Source organism: Saccopteryx bilineata, chromosome 6 (genome assembly GCF_036850765.1).
Source record: "Saccopteryx bilineata isolate mSacBil1 chromosome 6, mSacBil1_pri_phased_curated, whole genome shotgun sequence".
Taxonomy (NCBI): domain Eukaryota; kingdom Metazoa; phylum Chordata; class Mammalia; order Chiroptera; family Emballonuridae; genus Saccopteryx; species Saccopteryx bilineata.
This window is the reverse complement of record NC_089495.1, coordinates 128,810,562-128,826,488: the sequence shown is the minus strand read 5'-3', so window position 1 is coordinate 128,826,488 and position 15,927 is coordinate 128,810,562. Positions and strand designations below refer to the sequence as shown.

Below are 15,927 nucleotides of genomic sequence, written 5' to 3'. Positions count from 1 at the left end.
CTTTTCAGCTTACGGCTTTTGCTATACCTTAAAATATGAATTTAGACAGTTCATATATTTTGCTACTGAACCTTTTACAGTTCTGTGTGCTCAGCATTTATACATGGAAACAGTGGATTGGTGACAGGATGTCGAGAGATATCTGAAGCCTTTCTAGCCCATCACCATTCTCATTTCTGATGGTAGTTAGATGCTGTAAATTGCCGATTAAAAATTAAATGCCGATTGTTGCGTTTCATCTTTTTTTTTTTAGTTGTAAAATATACATACTAACTACTTTTTAATATTATTTCAGAATTTCTTGAAGGAGGAGTTGGCCATGTTGAAATGCTATTCCGCTGCAACTATTTAGCTTTAGTTGGTGGTGGGAAAAAGCCGAAATATCCTCCCAACAAAGGTAAATTCACAATGCATTTAATAATTGTTCCTCATGTAGTGGCTTCTTGGACATTTTAGAACATCTTCATGTCTCTGGCCATTCGGTCTTCCCTGTAGTCCTGTGTAGTACAAAGAACTAGCATCCAGAAAGAGTGTCTGGTTTCTGATGTTCTCGGAGAAGACATGTAATACAGGAGTCACTTGATCCCATTGTCAAAGAGCCTATACTTTTTAGTTAGTGCTTGCTTAATGGGGGCACACTGCCTCTGGACCTCATTTTGTTCTGGTTATTCTGGATTAATAACCATAACTATCATGAGTTTATTTTAAAGCAAGATGTAAGGAGGTTATTTTCCTACAGAGAGCCATTGACTTATAGAAACATTAATTTGGTCACCACACTGAACAAAAAAAACCCAGTGTAACAGTGTAGTTGTGTTTAAGAATATTGTTTTTTTGGGGTATGTGTGTGTGTAAAGGGTCTGCCTCTTTTAAAATAAGGGAAAACAGCACAGTTTACCAATCACAGCCATATACTTTGTCCTGTAAACTAGATACTGGTTGGGGGAAGGGAAAGAAACCTGGGAAAGAAGGGAGTAGGTGGATTGGGGGTCAGATTCTAGGGACCTTGAGCACCAAGTTGAAAGTGTGGTCAGGAAAGCAGTGCTGTCAGCTCTCAGTAATGTTCTGGTTTAGAAGCAGTGTGTGTGAGTCAGTGAAGAAACTAGAGGTTGGGGGCAGAGATGGGAGCACAGAAAGGTTGGGAGAGGAAAACAGGTATGGTCGTCAGAGTCTAGTGCTGGAGCAGATGGAGGAGGATGAGGCCTGAAAACAGGTCTCTGGGCCTAGTGACCTGAGTGACCTTGGAAGCCTTGGAGAACTGTTGAGTTGGAGTCTACTGGTGACAGGCTTCAGAATGTGTTAGAGGTGGAGAGTGAGGTGGAAGACTGCTGTCTTTCAAAGTTTGGTGTGGGGTAGTGAGGGAGGTCTGTATATTACCGTGTTCATAAATTCTTTCTATTTCAGTGATGATCTGGGATGACCTGAAAAAGAAGACAGTTATTGAAATAGAATTTTCTACAGAAGTCAAGGCAGTCAAATTGCGACGAGATAGGTAGGTTTGGTATCTAATTTTTAAAAGTGGAATAGTCACTTTCTCTGAAGATGGCTGAACTATCTTTATCTTGAAGGAAGAAAGTATTCAGGAAAATGATGTATAAAAATGTGATAACTAGTTTATGATCCAAACGACTTAAGGATTATTTATATTGCTGCAAGGAAGGCAGTGGGTTTTATTGACTTCCAAGGATCATTTAGAGGCAAGGCATCAGTGGGCATGGAAAATATATCTGGACCAGGCCCCTGGCCTGGTACTGCTCTCAGTGACTCTCAGTCCTTCAGGGTGGTAGAGACAGAATTAAGCAAGACTTGAGGAGACAAAATACCTCTGCAAGGCAACTTTTAAGAACTTCTGCAAAAGGGCGTGCTGCCGCTAGTGCAGTGTTTTTCAACCAGTGTGCCGCGGCACACTAGTGTGCCGCGAGACATGGTCAGGTGTGAGTATAAATACATTTAGAAACTATATTATTAACTATATGTACTGTGTTAGAGTGTCATTTTGTGTCATTTGGGTAGGTGGTGTGCCCCAGGATTTTGTAAATGTAAAAAATGTGCCGCGGCTCAAAAAAGGTTGAAAATCACTGCACTAGTGAAAGCCAGCCAGCAAGCGTGTGGCCAGAGGCAAAATTCTGGTTTTTTTCCCTAACGCAGGCCTAGGATGCTGGGTCTTGCTTCATTGGGTGGAATGTTGACCTGGTACAATCTTATTCTTTCTCAATTGGCTAGTTTAAATGGCCACACCAAGGTGGAAGGGAGAGATGGGGATCAATAATTGGGTAAGGGGGTTAAGGAATGGTCGGAAAAAAATAGATGACTGGATGAAGGGGGATGGGGGACTGGTAACAAGTTAGCACATTCTATTTCACATTCTATTCCCTGGTTGGAAGAATCTGAACAAAGGGGGTTGGGAATTAGTTGAAGAAAAGAACATGAGTTAAAAACATTTTCTTCAAGGAGAACTGTCCCCATCCAGCAGGTACAGACTGAGGACACGAGTTTTGTTTTTTTTTTACTGGTATCCATTTAATTGAATTTCTTTAAAATTTTTTTAAGATTTTTATTTACTCATTTGAGAGAGGAGAGACAGAGAAGGGAGAGAAAAGGGGGGAGAAGCAGGAAGCATCAACTCCCATATGTGTCTTGACCAGACAAGGCCAAGGTTTTGAACTGGTGACCTCAGTGTTCCAGGACATGAGTTTTTGTGGGGTTTTTTTTTTCTGAAGTGAGAAGCAGAGAGGCAGAGAGACAGACTCCCACATGTGCCCAACCAGGATCCACCCAGCATGCCCACCAGGGGGCGATGCTCTGCCCATCTGGGGTGTTGCTCTGTTGCAATCGGAGCCATTCTAGTGCCTGAGGCAGAGGCCGTGGAGCTATCCTCAGCGCCCAGGCCAACTTTGCTTCAATGGAGCCATGGCTGCGGGAGGGGAAGAGAGAGACAGAGAGGAAGGAGAGGGGGAGGGGTGGAAAAGCAGATGGGCGCTTCCCCTGTGTGCCCTGGCTGGGAATTGAACCTGGGACTTCCACACGCAGGGCCAACGCTCTACCACTGAGCCAACCGGCCAGGGCCAAGGACACGAATTTTTAACCATGCTTTTCCAAAAGCAGCCTCAATGAATGTTTTCAATGTGGAGGTAAAGGAAATTTGGAAACTCCTCAGAGAAGGTATCATTGACTCTGACCTGTGGAGCAGGTTTTTTTCTGTGCCATTGCCTTCGTTAATTTGGATTTAATTTCAAATGATTTACATATATTCAGCTGTGGAGGACAGAGGTACTGAACAGGTGAATGTTATTTCTACATTCTTAGGTTTGTTACTTCCAGTGATGTCAATATTTAGGGGCCCTTACTAATACAAATTCTGGAGCATTTCTAAACTATCCAGAAGTATCTGAAAACATATAGAAATGTAATTTGTCTCACATGTTGTACTTGGTTCTTATTCTAGATGGACTATTTGATGATAATATTGCTTTAATTGCCTGACCTGTGGTGGCGCAGTGGATAAAGCGTCGACCTGGAAATTCTGAGGTCGCCGGTTCAAAACCCTGGGCTTGCCTGGTCAAGGCACATATGGGAGTTGATGCTTCCAGCCCCCCCCCTTCTCTCTCTGTCTCTCCTCTCTCTCTTTCTGTCTCTCTCTCTCTCTCTCTCCTCTCTAAAATGAATAAATAAAAAATAAAAATAAAAAAATGGCCCGGGCACTGAGGATGGCTCTGTGGCCTCTGCCTCAGGCGCTAGAATAGCTCTGGTCGCAACAGAGCAACGCCCCAGATAGGCGGAAGATCACCCCCTGGTGGGCGTGCCGGGTGGATCCCGGTCGGGCGCATCATGTGGGAGTCTATCTGACTGCCTCCCCGTTTCCAACTTCAGAAAAATTAAAAAAAAAAAATCTCAGAGGCCTGTGGTGGCACAGTGGATAAAGCCTTGACTTAGAATGCTGAGATCAACAGTTCAAATCCTCGGAGTTGCCCGGTCAAGGCACATATGAGAGTTGATGCTTCCCACTTTTCTCCCTTTCTTTCTCTGTCTCCCCTCTCTTCAAAAGTCAATAAATTTTTTTAAAAATCTCAGAAAGGTTTAGCCAGACTCTGCGCAGGCGAGGCACTTGCTCACAAGGGCCCTTGATTCAAGCAAGAATGTTCCTTTTGTTTGTAGGGTTCGGAGTGTCTGAAGTTCAAAATGATAAGAGCAAATACACAAAATGTTTCTTGCTTTTGGCTAGAGAAATTCTGATTTTTTTTTCTTTCCAGAATTGTGGTTGTTTTGGACTCTATGATTAAGGTGTTTACATTTACACACAATCCCCACCAATTGCATGTCTTTGAAACCTGCTATAACCCTAAAGGTAAGAAATTCAAAGGAGGAGTGATGCGACTTCCATGCTGGTCTGCCTGAGAGTCTTGCTGTGGTGACATGGTCTTCAGCTGTATTGGGCACTTGGGGTCTGGAAGACGTGGGTTTTCTTCTTCCACACCCTTCCCTTGGTCCTTTTACCTCCCGGGAGACCTTTCCCAGATGTTGCTCATGCTCCTGTTCCCAAAGGTCGGCCTCCTAGGCAGTGGTTCTCAGACCTCACCTTTGTCAGCATCATGGACCTTCACAGGATTTTTTCAGGGTGATTGTCAGCCATTCGGGAGCTCTGTGGTGGGCTCTGGAATCTGGTTTTAAATTCTGAGGCTTTTTCTTCTGGAGGGAGGATTGCTTGTGTCTGACTTTGTTATTCAGTGTATCAGCTTAGTTTCTTTTAAAAGTTTTGGGTTTTTTTTTCTCTTAGCTTTTTTGAGATACAATTTACTTATTTTAAGGATATCACTTGTTAACTTTTAGCAATTGTTAAGAGTTGTATAATTACCACTATCATCAAGACAAACAGCTCCACCACCCAAAAAAGTTTCCTCAGGCAGTCAGTTCTCCTCCCCTACTTGACTTTCAAGTTTTGCCTTTTCAGATTTGTTTGGTGTCTTTCTTTTAGCCTGATGTTTTTTAGATTCCTCCATGTGTATTATTACTTTGCTCCTTTTTATTTCTAATAGTCTGTGGCATGGATTTGCCAGAGTTGCTAATCCATACAAGCTATGAATCTTGACATACAAATCTGTGTGTGATATATTTCTTCATTTCTCCTGGGTAAATACTGAGGAATATAATTTCTGGGTTGTATTATAAACACATGTCTAACTATAGAAAACTAAAAATGTTTTCCAAGGTGGCCGTGTCCAATTTTGCACATCTGTTGGTGACTTATGAGAATTCCAGTTGTCAACACTTGGTATTATCAGTCTTTTTAACTTTAGATGTTGTTTTGGGTGGTAATAGTATCTCCTGGAGGGCTTATGATGGGGAGTATTTTTTCATGTGTTTTATTGCTATTTGCATATCTTTTGTGAAGTATATTCAAGTCTTGCTTGTTTTAAAAGTATTTATCTTATTACTTAGTTGTAAGACTTTGTTATATATTCTGGTTAGAAAAATTAAATGTGCCTGACCAGGCGGTGGCGCAGTGGATAGAGCGTTGGACTGGGATGCAGAGGACCCAGGTTCAAGACCCCAAGGTTGCCAGCTTGAGCGCAGGCTCATCTGGTTTGAGCAAAGCTCACCAGCTTGGACCCAAGGTTGCTGACTTGAGCAAGGGGTTACTTGGTCTGCTGTAGCCCTACAGTCAAGGCACATATGAGAAAGCAATTAATGAACAACTAAGGTGTTGCAACACTCAATGAAAAACTAATAATTGATGCTTCTCATCTCTCCATTCCTGTCTGTCTGTCCCTATCTATCCCTCTCTCTGACTCTCTGTCTCTGGGGGGAGGGGGGGAATTAAATGTAAGATTTTTTTTTTGGATTCCTTATTCTGTTACAGTGGTCTGTGGTTCTGTCCTTATGCCAATGCCAAATTTGCCTTGATTTCTTGAGCTTTAAAATATTCTCTTGAAATTAATTGGTTAAGTTCTCCAATCCTGTCCTTATTTCACAAAAAAATTTTTGGCTATTCTAGGATCTTTGCCTTTCCTTCTTTTGTTTATTTGTTTTGTTTTCCAGTTGAGAGGAGGAAGAGAGAGAAACAAACTCTTGCATGTGCCCTGACTGGGATTTACCTGGCGACCCCCACCTTGGGCCAATGCTCTGCCCATCTGAGACCATGCTCGCAACTGAGCTATTTTTAGCACCTGAGGCAAAGGCTCCACAGAGCCATCCTGATGTGTTCGAACAAATCGAGCCATGGCTGCAGGAAGGGGGAGAGGGGGAGCGTTGGGGGAGAGGTAGAGAAGCAGATGGTTGCTTCTTCTGTGTGCCCTGATTGGTAATTGAACCTAGGACATCCACACACTTGGGCCAATGCTCTTACCACTGAGCAAACTGGCCAGGGCTGCCTTTACTTCTATTAGTATCAGTTTATCTATTTCTTCTTAAAAAGCCTGCAGAGATGTTAACTGATTGCACTGAGGGTCACTAGATTTTATCCAGTGATCAAAGTGCAGCTCCACCCAGCAAACCTTAGGGTTCCCCTTTGCAGTGTGTCACAGAGTCTCATGCTCTACTGTTGAATTTATTCTTACTTTGTTTTCTTTTGCTATTGTTAATGGAGCAGTTTTCTGATTTTACTATTTTGCATTCTCATAGTGGCTGACACCACGAAAAAGAGTTTTTTGTTTTGTTTTTGAGAGCGACAAGAAGGGAGAGATAAGAACCATCAACTTGTAGTTGTATCACTTTAGTTGTTCATTGATTGCTTCTCATCTGTGCCTTGAGGATAGGGGGCTCTAGCTGTGCCAGTGATCTTTGGATCCTGCGTTCAAGCCAGCAACCTCAGGATTTTGAACCTAGGACCTCAGCATCCCAGGTTGACTGTATCCACTGTGCCCCCACTGGTCAAGCAAGACAGAGATTTGATAAAGTTTATTCACAAGTTCAGCAATGAGCTGATCAGGTGGTAGTATAGTGGATAGAGCATCGGCCTGGGACTCTAAGGACCCAGGTTCAAAACTCCAAGGTCGCCAGCTTCAGCACAGGCTCATCTGGCTTGAGCATGGGCTCACCAGCTTGAGAGTGCAGGTTGCTGGCTTGAGCATGTGATCATAGACATGACTCCATGGTTGCTGGCTTGAGCAAGGGGTCACTGCTCGGCTTGAGGCCCCCATTCAAGGCACATGTGAGAAAGCAATCAATGAACAACTAAGGTGATGTAAGTATGAGTTGATGCTTCTCATCTCTCTCACTTCCTGTTTGTTTGTCCCTTTCTGTCTCCCTCTCTCTCTCAAAAAAAAAAATCAGCAATGAGAAGCAATCAGTGAACAACTAAGATGACTCAACTCTGAGTTGATGCCGCTCATCTCTCTCCTCCCCCTCTCTTCCTTCATTTCTCTCTCTCTGTCTCTCAAAAAATTAAGTTCAATGAATGTTTCCAATTGTGAGACGGTGTCATTGGAGGTAGCTTTGATTGAGCCTCTATATAAACAGAAACCCACAAGTAATTCTTAATTTTTCTTTGGGAACTGGAGAGCAGAGAGCAGATCTGGGCAAGGCTCTCTGCATGTGGGGAAAGAGAGGCTTTGAAGATGGTTTTGAATCCTTGACAGGTTTATCTCTGTCTCTGTTTAGGCCTTTGTGTCCTGTGCCCAAATAGTAACAACTCCCTCCTGGCTTTCCCGGGCACACACACAGGCCATGTGCAGCTTGTAGACTTGGCCAGCACCGAGAAGCCACCCGTGGACATTCCTGCCCATGAGGGTGTTCTGAGCTGCATTGCTCTCAACCTACAGGGAACAAGAATTGCAACTGCATCTGAAAAAGTAAGCATATGTCCCTGCCCTTGAGGAGGTCGTGTGCCTCCTGGAGTCGTCTTTGCAGCCCTTATGACTTGACAGGTGGGATTGCAGGAAACAAGTTGTAGCTGACAGAGCTGGACCAGAAGTCATTTGACCTGGTCATGCCTCCTCTTGGTATAATTGCAGCATTACTTTTCCCTATTGGCTGTGGGAGTTACAGTTAAGGTGACATTTCTCTAGACGATAAGCCTGTGACACTTGAGGGACAGGTCTGCCTGGCATAGGTGTTCTCTTGGGGTCTGCCAGGGGAGCAGGTGCCCAGCGTTAGTCGAGAGTTCCAAGTCTGCCTCATTCTCTCTGGCCCCTGCCCAGAGCTGTTGGACTAAAGAGCCACCAGCATATTCTTTCGAGCAGTGGAGGGAAAGTTGGGTTTTAGATGAAGTGGGTGAGTTTGGGAGAAGGGCTAGTGGGTTTGTGAACATAAATCACTTCAAAAAATTAATTGTGAATCTTTGGTAATGAAACACTTCACTGTTTTTCAAAGGGGACCCTTATAAGAATATTTGATACTTCATCAGGGCATTTAATCCAGGAACTACGAAGAGGATCTCAAGCAGCTAATATTTATTGGTAAGCATGACCACTATTTCACCCTCGACAATGCCATTGCTTTGGGCTGATGCACTGAAATGGGCCCTGGGTGATTTGGAGGGACAGTCAAGACCCCCTGGGAAGCAGGCAGGAGGCAGCTGTGCTATGTTGGGTGGGGTGCATTTCAGCTTATTTTAACATTTATTTATTTTTTTGTGTGACAGAGACAGAGAGACAGATAGGGACCGACAGGAAGGGAGAGAAATGAGAAGCATCAACTTTTCATTGCAGCGCTTTAGTTGTTCATTGATTGCTTTCTCATATGTGCTTTGACTGGGGTGCTATAGCCGAGCGAGTGACCCTTGCTCAAGCCAGCGACCTTTGGGCTCAAGCCAGTAACTATGGGGTCATGTTTATGATCCCACACTGAAGCCAGTGACCCCGCACTTAAGCTGGTGAGCTCACGCTCAAGCCAGCAACCTCAGAGTTTCAAACCTGGGTCCTCCACATCCCAGTCTGATGCTCTATCCACTGTACCACCATCTAGTCAGGCGACTAATTGTAACATTTATTTGGGTATAGACACAAAAGTAGAAAGACTATTATAATTACCATTAACCTATTGCCCTGCTTCAGCAGTTATCAATATTGGCCAGTTTTATTTTACTTCTTCACTTTGCCTCCAGCTTATTTTTAATATTAGAGACCATGTTGGCTCATCTGTAATTACTTCAGTCTCCTGAGACTGAGCTGCTTTCTTTGCTGTTGTTGCCACACCATGTCTGCAGCACTGAAGTGGCTGGACCCCTGTCTGGGCGGGATTTTATTCTTTTTATCTGTGGCTTTTGTAGGTGTTGAGCAACATTTGGGTCTGTGAGTTAAAAGCTTAATTCATGTATAAATGTAGTGAGTGTACCTGTGGGTCATGTGGGATGCAGTCTGGTCTCCTGTTTGTCTGTTCTCAGCAGCTCCTTCAGCAGAGCTGGTGCCTCCGTAGCCCATCTGATGTCTGCTTCCAAAGGGGCAGCCTGCACTTCCAGGTGGCAGGGGGTCAGAGAATTGGATTTTTTTTTTTTACCTGGGTGGCATATGGGGGCAGCCTCAGGGCTCCCAGGACTATAATTGCTCTGCAGGAAGCCCTTCCCTGTCCCTGACACACAGCCATGTCCATGTACCCAGGGAGGGTGCTGTGACATGCTGGCTTGTGTGGTAGCTTTGACTCCGTGCTTCTGTGGTGAGCACTGTGGGCTTGCTGTCTTGCATACGAGAAGGCCAAGATGGCAGGCATCAGCTCAGTGGCTGGTTGCTGGGGTTGCGGCTGAGCTTCTCTGCATACACACGAAACCCAAGCATCATCTGATTTCTCTGCAGCATTAACTTCAATCAGGACGCATCCCTCATCTGTGTGTCCAGTGATCATGGCACCGTGCACATCTTTGCTGCTGAAGATCCAAAAAGGAATAAACAGTCTAGGTAGGGTTCTACAAATGAAAAGGACTGTTACTGTAGTGTGGGCCACTTCAGTGTGAAGTGATGGTGGAGTCATTTTCATGGTCGCTCATTTGATTTTTTGAAAACCAGTGCAGTACTCACTTCAGCAAGCACATCTACTGAAAACCAGTGCAGACAAGGTAATACTAACACGTGGGCACCTTTGCTTCCCTTTGTTCAGTCCTTAAAAGTGTCTGCTGAGGGGCTAGGCACCTTGCTAATGATTAGAGCTTGATTCTGAACTCCCATGGCAGTCTTTGTGTTCAGAAAATTAATTTAGTAACACTAAAAACTTGTGCCCTTACCTAGTGCTGATGGTTTCTGTTTTTATTATAAAGCCATTTGTAAGGACTTAGTTTTTTATGTGCAAAAGAAATTAAAAGCAAAACTAGAATTCAAATTACTGAAACTAAGACTGTTAAAGCTGTATCTTTAACTTTGTTATGTGAATGTCACTTGTTTTCTTCCTTGTCCTCGTAGTTTGGCATCAGCCAGTTTCCTTCCAAAATACTTCAGTTCCAAGTGGAGTTTTTCCAAGTTTCAGGTTCCCTCAGGCTCACCATGCATTTGTGCCTTTGGAACAGAGCCAAATGCTGTCATTGGTAAGTGGTCCTTCCAGACAAGAATGACAAGCCATTCCCACCTCCCATGCTATTGGCACTAAGTCAGTTCTGCTGGCCGTCCCTTTCTCTCTCCTGGGGTACTGTGCATCCCACTCAGGGTCTGCACAGCCATGTGGGATGCTACCAGCTTCTTGCTCATCAGGGTTTCCCAGAAAACCGTAGGGACAGGTGCGTTGGTTACTGAATTGATACCAAAGGGTTTTTTTCCTGTTGCAAACACCCTCAGACACAATTGGGATTCTTGGCCATGTATATATTCGGTAAGGAAGGGAAATCCATGGTTGTCCACAAGTAACCTGGTCAGTGCTCCATAAGACCATTTGCTGTTAGGCTGAGCAAGGGCTGCTTGCTTTTAACTGTGAGAAGAAACATGAGTAAAATGCTCTTCTTCTGTTGCAGCAATTTGTGCAGATGGCAGCTACTACAAGTTCCTCTTCAACCCTAAAGGAGAGTGCATCCGGGATGTCTATGCACAGTTTCTAGAAATGACCGATGACAAACTGTGACTCTTCACCTGGAGTGCAATCCACACCCACGGCCGAATGCCTCTGAAGTGCTGTGTGTGCCCCTCAAACGATCCTGGGCTAGTTCCAGCACCCTAGGGCCTTGTGGGTGATGGGCTGGAGGGACTGCCTAGGGACCTTGGTCTCAAAGCCATATGCGGTTCTCTGTTTCCTAAGCAAGGCTTTGCATTTCAGTATTAAAGGAAGAATAATCATCGAGGCACCATGGACACTCAAGTGGCTCTCGGCAGCCCAAGCCCACCTGCTGGCTTGCTACCTGTATGTAGTTCAACTGTGATGCTAGCATTAATGACTCACTGCTTCCTTGCACCTGCAGTTGGGGCTCCATAAAAACCTAGGGACTAGGTTGAGAAAAGGATGGACAAATCAAAATTTGTTTTTGGCAATAGATTCCATCATTTTTGCTGAGTCTATCATGGGGAAATGAACCGATATATAAATTTTAGTTCTTATAACCAGATTTAAAAAGATAATACCAGCAGCTTGCCTTAGAAAAGGAGAAAGAAATTTTCTCCCATCTGAACGTGAAGAAAAGAGACAGCTGTATTAGAGAACACAGGTGGGCATTTCCCTTGTGAGTTCTGCGTCCTGGTCCTCTCCGTGCCTGTTGTAACTGTGGTTTGGTCATGTATGCACATGTGCTGGCGTCCCGTCTTGCTGTTGGAGCTGTTGGATTTGAGGCAAACACCAGGCGTACCCAATGAGTAGTGAGGAGGGCGCTTTGTGCATCACCTGGGGTGTCCTGGTGAACCTCTGGATAAAAACCAAGTTTCCCTCTTTGTAGGGAACAGAGTAATGCATAGACTTTAAAATTTAGTCAGAGAAGAAAGCATCATTTAGTTTAGAGGATGTGAAGGGAAATGTTCGACATCTTAAAGCGGAATGGGATGCCTTAGCTGGATGTTTCCACTTCCTTGTCTCACCTCTTTTTCTCTCCCCAACATTTATAAAATGAGCTGTGCACTAACATTTTGAGAATGAAAGGTACATGACTTTTTTTTAACATTTGGTAATTTATGGGCTCAGTATTGTTAGTGCTACTTGAGGTCTATATTTGATTTTCGTAAAGTCCCTCTAAAGAAACCTAATTTGTGGTTTTGATTTCAGGTTGCAAACATTTAAAATCAGCAAGTGCTCCATTTTGCCAGTTCTTTTACTGTCATGTAATCAGCTAACTTTGTGGGTTTCAGTGTAAAGTATGCATGTTCCTTTTATGTGTATTTAATCATGAACTTTAATTTTGCACACTTATTTTTAATGTTTCTTTTAAATAAAAGTGACTAATTTTGTACCCCTCAAGGGAAAAGAATTGTATGTTGTAAAACCAAGCCCCAAATTTTGAGAATCCAGTCAGGTAGGCTCCAGAGATGCCCCAGGTTCACGGTCTGTTAGGGCTGCTGTGGACCTGGTGGAAGTCAAGGCTGCAGGGCACCCTGCCACCCATACAGGTGATGGCATGGCATTTGAGTTCCCGCTTGGGTATCAGAGTTGAAGAAATGAACATTCATTAGCATATTTTATTGCCTGGCCAGCCTGGACTCCATTTGTTCACATGGTGGTGGGTGGCCTTGCAGGTTTCGTGCTTACTCAGCTAACACTTCAGATATAACTTTGGGTAGGGGTGTAGGAGGCATCCTTCACATCTGTATAATGACTGGTTTATATTTTCAGCAAGTACAATCTCTCTAGTGCATTAAGCTGACATTAAAATGAGGAAAATGTCCATAAAGGAGGCGTGGGTGTTCTCAGTTCATGGAGAGGAAGGCAGAGTAGACCCATGAGGTACATTCTGGTACCGTCCACAGTGTGAGAGCATGTCCTGTGGTATAGTCGTGCCTCCTTTATGTCAGCACAAAACCCTGCAGCCTTTGTGGCCCCAGGGAGATTACTCCCATCGCACCCAGAGATGGGAAAAACCTTGGTTTAAGACCATCATAGAGGTGAGGTCAGGTAGTGTCCCTCATCTGCTCTGGCTGGTTTTATAGTTTGTTTTTAATGGGAGGGCAGGGAGAAGCTCCATAGGAAATGCAGCCATGCTAGGGTTTGAATATAATGTCCTTGGTATCCAGGAACAAAGCTCTTCTGAAGTACTTAGTGAAATTTGGCTTCAGGCTTTTGGCTCTGACTGACTTCAGATGAAACTGTTCTGTTGGTGGTCTGTGATCATACCATAGCATGCTGGGCCTGGTGCTCAGGATGAGCTGAAGTGTCCCACTGGCTCAAAGCGGGGGTGGGCTAGGGTGTTTCTGTGAGCCCTGAGAACAGCACATTGTGTGTGTGTAGGGGGTGTAATCTGTCTCTTACCAGATTCTACAGGGATCTTCAATGGGACAAAGGTGAAGCCTCACTTGACAAAGGAAGCAACTGAAGTGGCAGCCAGACATACTCCAGCTCCAGGAGCCAGTGTGCTAGGTCATGTCTTTGTCGGTGTCACATGGCTCACTGTGTAAACCATGGTTTTACCCAGTCCTCCAGATGAAACTATTTTTATTGTGGTAAAGCACACACAAAATTGATGAGTTGAACCATTTTACACTGTTAAGAATAGATATTACACATGATCTTAGCCAAAAGGCCAAGAAACGATCATTTTGACCATTCTAAAGAAGTACATATCATTAAGTACACTTAGAACATTGTGTTAACATCTAGTTCTAGGATGTTTTCATCACTCAAAAACAGGACCATCCCCAACCCCTGCCTGACCAGGTGGTGGCGCAGTGGAGAGACCATCAGACTGGGATGTGGAGGACCCAGGTTTAAAACCCCGAGGTCTCCAGCTTGAGCGCGGGCTCATCTGTTTTGAGCAAAGCTCACCAGCTTGGACCCAAGGTTGCTGGCCTGAGCAAGGGGTCACTTGGTCTGTTGTAGCCCCCAGGGCACATATGAGAAAGCAATCAGTGAACAACTAAGGTGCCACAATGAAGAATTGATGCTTTTCATCTCTCTCCCTGTCTGTCCCTGTCTTCCCTCTCTCTCTCTCACAAAATAATACGACCCCCAGACCCATTAGTAGTCTCTGTGTTCCCCCCTCCCCTAGTTGCTGCCAACACCAACTCCCTTTCCATCAAAAGATTTGCCCATCGCCTGACTTGTGGTGGCGCAGTGGATAAAGCGTCGACCTGGAAATGCTGAGGTCGCCGGTTCGAAACCCTGGGCTTGCCTGGTCAAGGCACATATGGGAGTTGATGCTTCCTGCTCCTCCCCCCCTTCTCTCTCTCCTCTCCACCCCCCTCTCTAAAAATAAAAAAAAAAAATGCTAAGGACACAAAAGATTTGCCCATCTTAGACATTTTATACAATGTGTGACTTGTGTGTCTGCCTTCTTCCTGTTAGCATAAAGCTTTCAAGTTTCATCCATGTTGTAAACACTGCTCTTTGTTTTTTAACTGTAGGGTCTTTAAAACAGGCAGCTGGGACAAGCCAGCACTGGTTGTCTGGAGTGGAGGAGACAGTTTTTTAAGATTCATCTTCCAAAATGATCCCAGCTCTCTAAACCATAGCCCCACAGTCAGGGATAAGACCAGCACTGCACCAGTACACACATGGAAGGGCCCAGACCTAAACACCAGCCAATAATTCTTGGAGAAGGGGATAATTGTAGCTTTTTAATTTTTAAAAAATTCATACTTTCATATTGGCTGTATAGTTTTATGTGTTGACAGATGGATAGGGTGTGTAGCCACAGTGCCCTAGCATTCACACTCTCTTTGTAGCCACCCCATCCCCACCTCTGAGCTCCTGGCAACCAGACTTAATCTGTAGAGCTGCTTAACACAAGAAAAAGTTAACTCACAGTTTTGGAGGCTGAAAGTCTGAACCAAGGTGTTGGTAGGGTTGGTTCCTTCTGGGCATGGAGGGAGTCTGTCGCCTCTTCTAGCTGCTGGTGGTTGCCAGCCATCCTTGGCTTGGAGCTGGGTCATGGCAACCTCTACCTCTGTGTGTTTGTGCCCTTTTCTCCTCTTAAAAGTACACCCATTTAGAGCTCACCCTGTGTCCACACATAGTCACAGTTCGAATTCTGTATTTCAGCCCATAAAAGAGTAGGTAGCCTTGTGCATATGACTTATTTGACTCGGGGTAAGACCTTTGAGAATTCCTTCCATTGCTAAGTAACATTCTACTGTGTCACAGTTTGTTTATTCTTTCAGTCACTGATGGTATTTGCAATGTTTCCAGATTTGGGAGATGATGATCTCCCTGTTGCTTCAGTCTCTCTCTTCTCTCCTGTAGCTAGGGCTCCATTAGAGCAAGTGGGCCTGGGGTGCTGAGGACAGCTCCATGGCCTCTGCCTCAAGCGCTAAAAAAGTGGCTCCGGTTGCAACAGAGCATCGCCCCCTAGTGATTTTGCCAGGTGGGTCCAGTTGGGACGCATACGGGAGTCTCTGCTTCCCCTCCTCTCACTCTAAAAAAAATAATATTCAGGTATATTTGCTGGTGAACATAAATATTTGTTTGTTTTGGGTAAATTATCAAGAGTGAGGTTGCTAAGTCATATGGATTAACTTGATACAAACTGCCAAGGAATCCCAGAATGCCTGCAGTTTCATGCATCCTCAGAGTGCAAGCTGCAGTCTCTGCATACTCACCAGGTAGGTGTTTTACTAAAAATTTTTTTTTTTAATTTTTGACAGAGTCAGAAAAATATAGGGACAGACTGACAGGAAGGGCGAGAGATGAGAAGCATCAATTTTTTGTTGCAGTACCTGAGTTACTGATTGCTTTCTCATATGTGCCTTGACCTGGGGGTGGGGGGGGGGCAGAGCGAGTGACTCCACACTCAGGCTGGTTAGCCTTACTCAAACCAGATGAGCCCACACTCAAGCTGGCGACCTCGGGGTTTCGAACCTGGGTCCTCCACGTCTTAGTCCGACGCTCTACCCACTGACCACTAGTCAGGCTAAATTCTTTTTGTTTTTTACAGTGACAGAGGGA

At 44.6% G+C, this 15,927-nt stretch overlaps 2 protein-coding genes and 1 pseudogene across 4 annotated transcripts in view; 1 reads left to right on the top strand and 2 right to left on the bottom strand.

Annotated features, from left to right (window-relative positions):
* The window catches only part of WDR45B (WD repeat domain 45B), a 29,218-nt gene extending 16,927 nt beyond the window's left edge, over positions 1 to 12,291 (top strand). For 2 of the 3 annotated variants that reach the window (XM_066234412.1, XM_066234414.1), the window contains 8 exons: positions 296 to 397; positions 1,405 to 1,492; positions 4,251 to 4,345; positions 7,597 to 7,787; positions 8,308 to 8,393; positions 9,726 to 9,827; positions 10,326 to 10,447; positions 10,868 to 12,291. In XM_066234412.1, the coding sequence (XP_066090509.1) occupies positions 296 to 397; positions 1,405 to 1,492; positions 4,251 to 4,345; positions 7,597 to 7,787; positions 8,308 to 8,393; positions 9,726 to 9,827; positions 10,326 to 10,447; positions 10,868 to 10,974 (893 nt within the window). In that variant the 3' untranslated portion in view covers positions 10,975 to 12,291. The remainder of the gene's footprint in view (positions 1 to 295; positions 398 to 1,404; positions 1,493 to 4,250; positions 4,346 to 7,596; positions 7,788 to 8,307; positions 8,394 to 9,725; positions 9,828 to 10,325; positions 10,448 to 10,867) is intronic. The other variant, XM_066234413.1, reaches the window with a different exon arrangement.
* FOXK2 (forkhead box K2) overlaps positions 420 to 15,927 on the bottom strand; it is a 78,721-nt gene continuing 63,213 nt past the window's right edge. Inside the window, exon 9 of the mRNA XM_066234410.1 lies at positions 420 to 1,421. Coding sequence (XP_066090507.1) covers positions 1,396 to 1,421 — 26 coding nt within the window. The 3' untranslated portion in view covers positions 420 to 1,395. The remainder of the gene's footprint in view (positions 1,422 to 15,927) is intronic.
* LOC136309667 (U2 spliceosomal RNA) lies at positions 13,400 to 13,579 on the bottom strand (annotated as a pseudogene).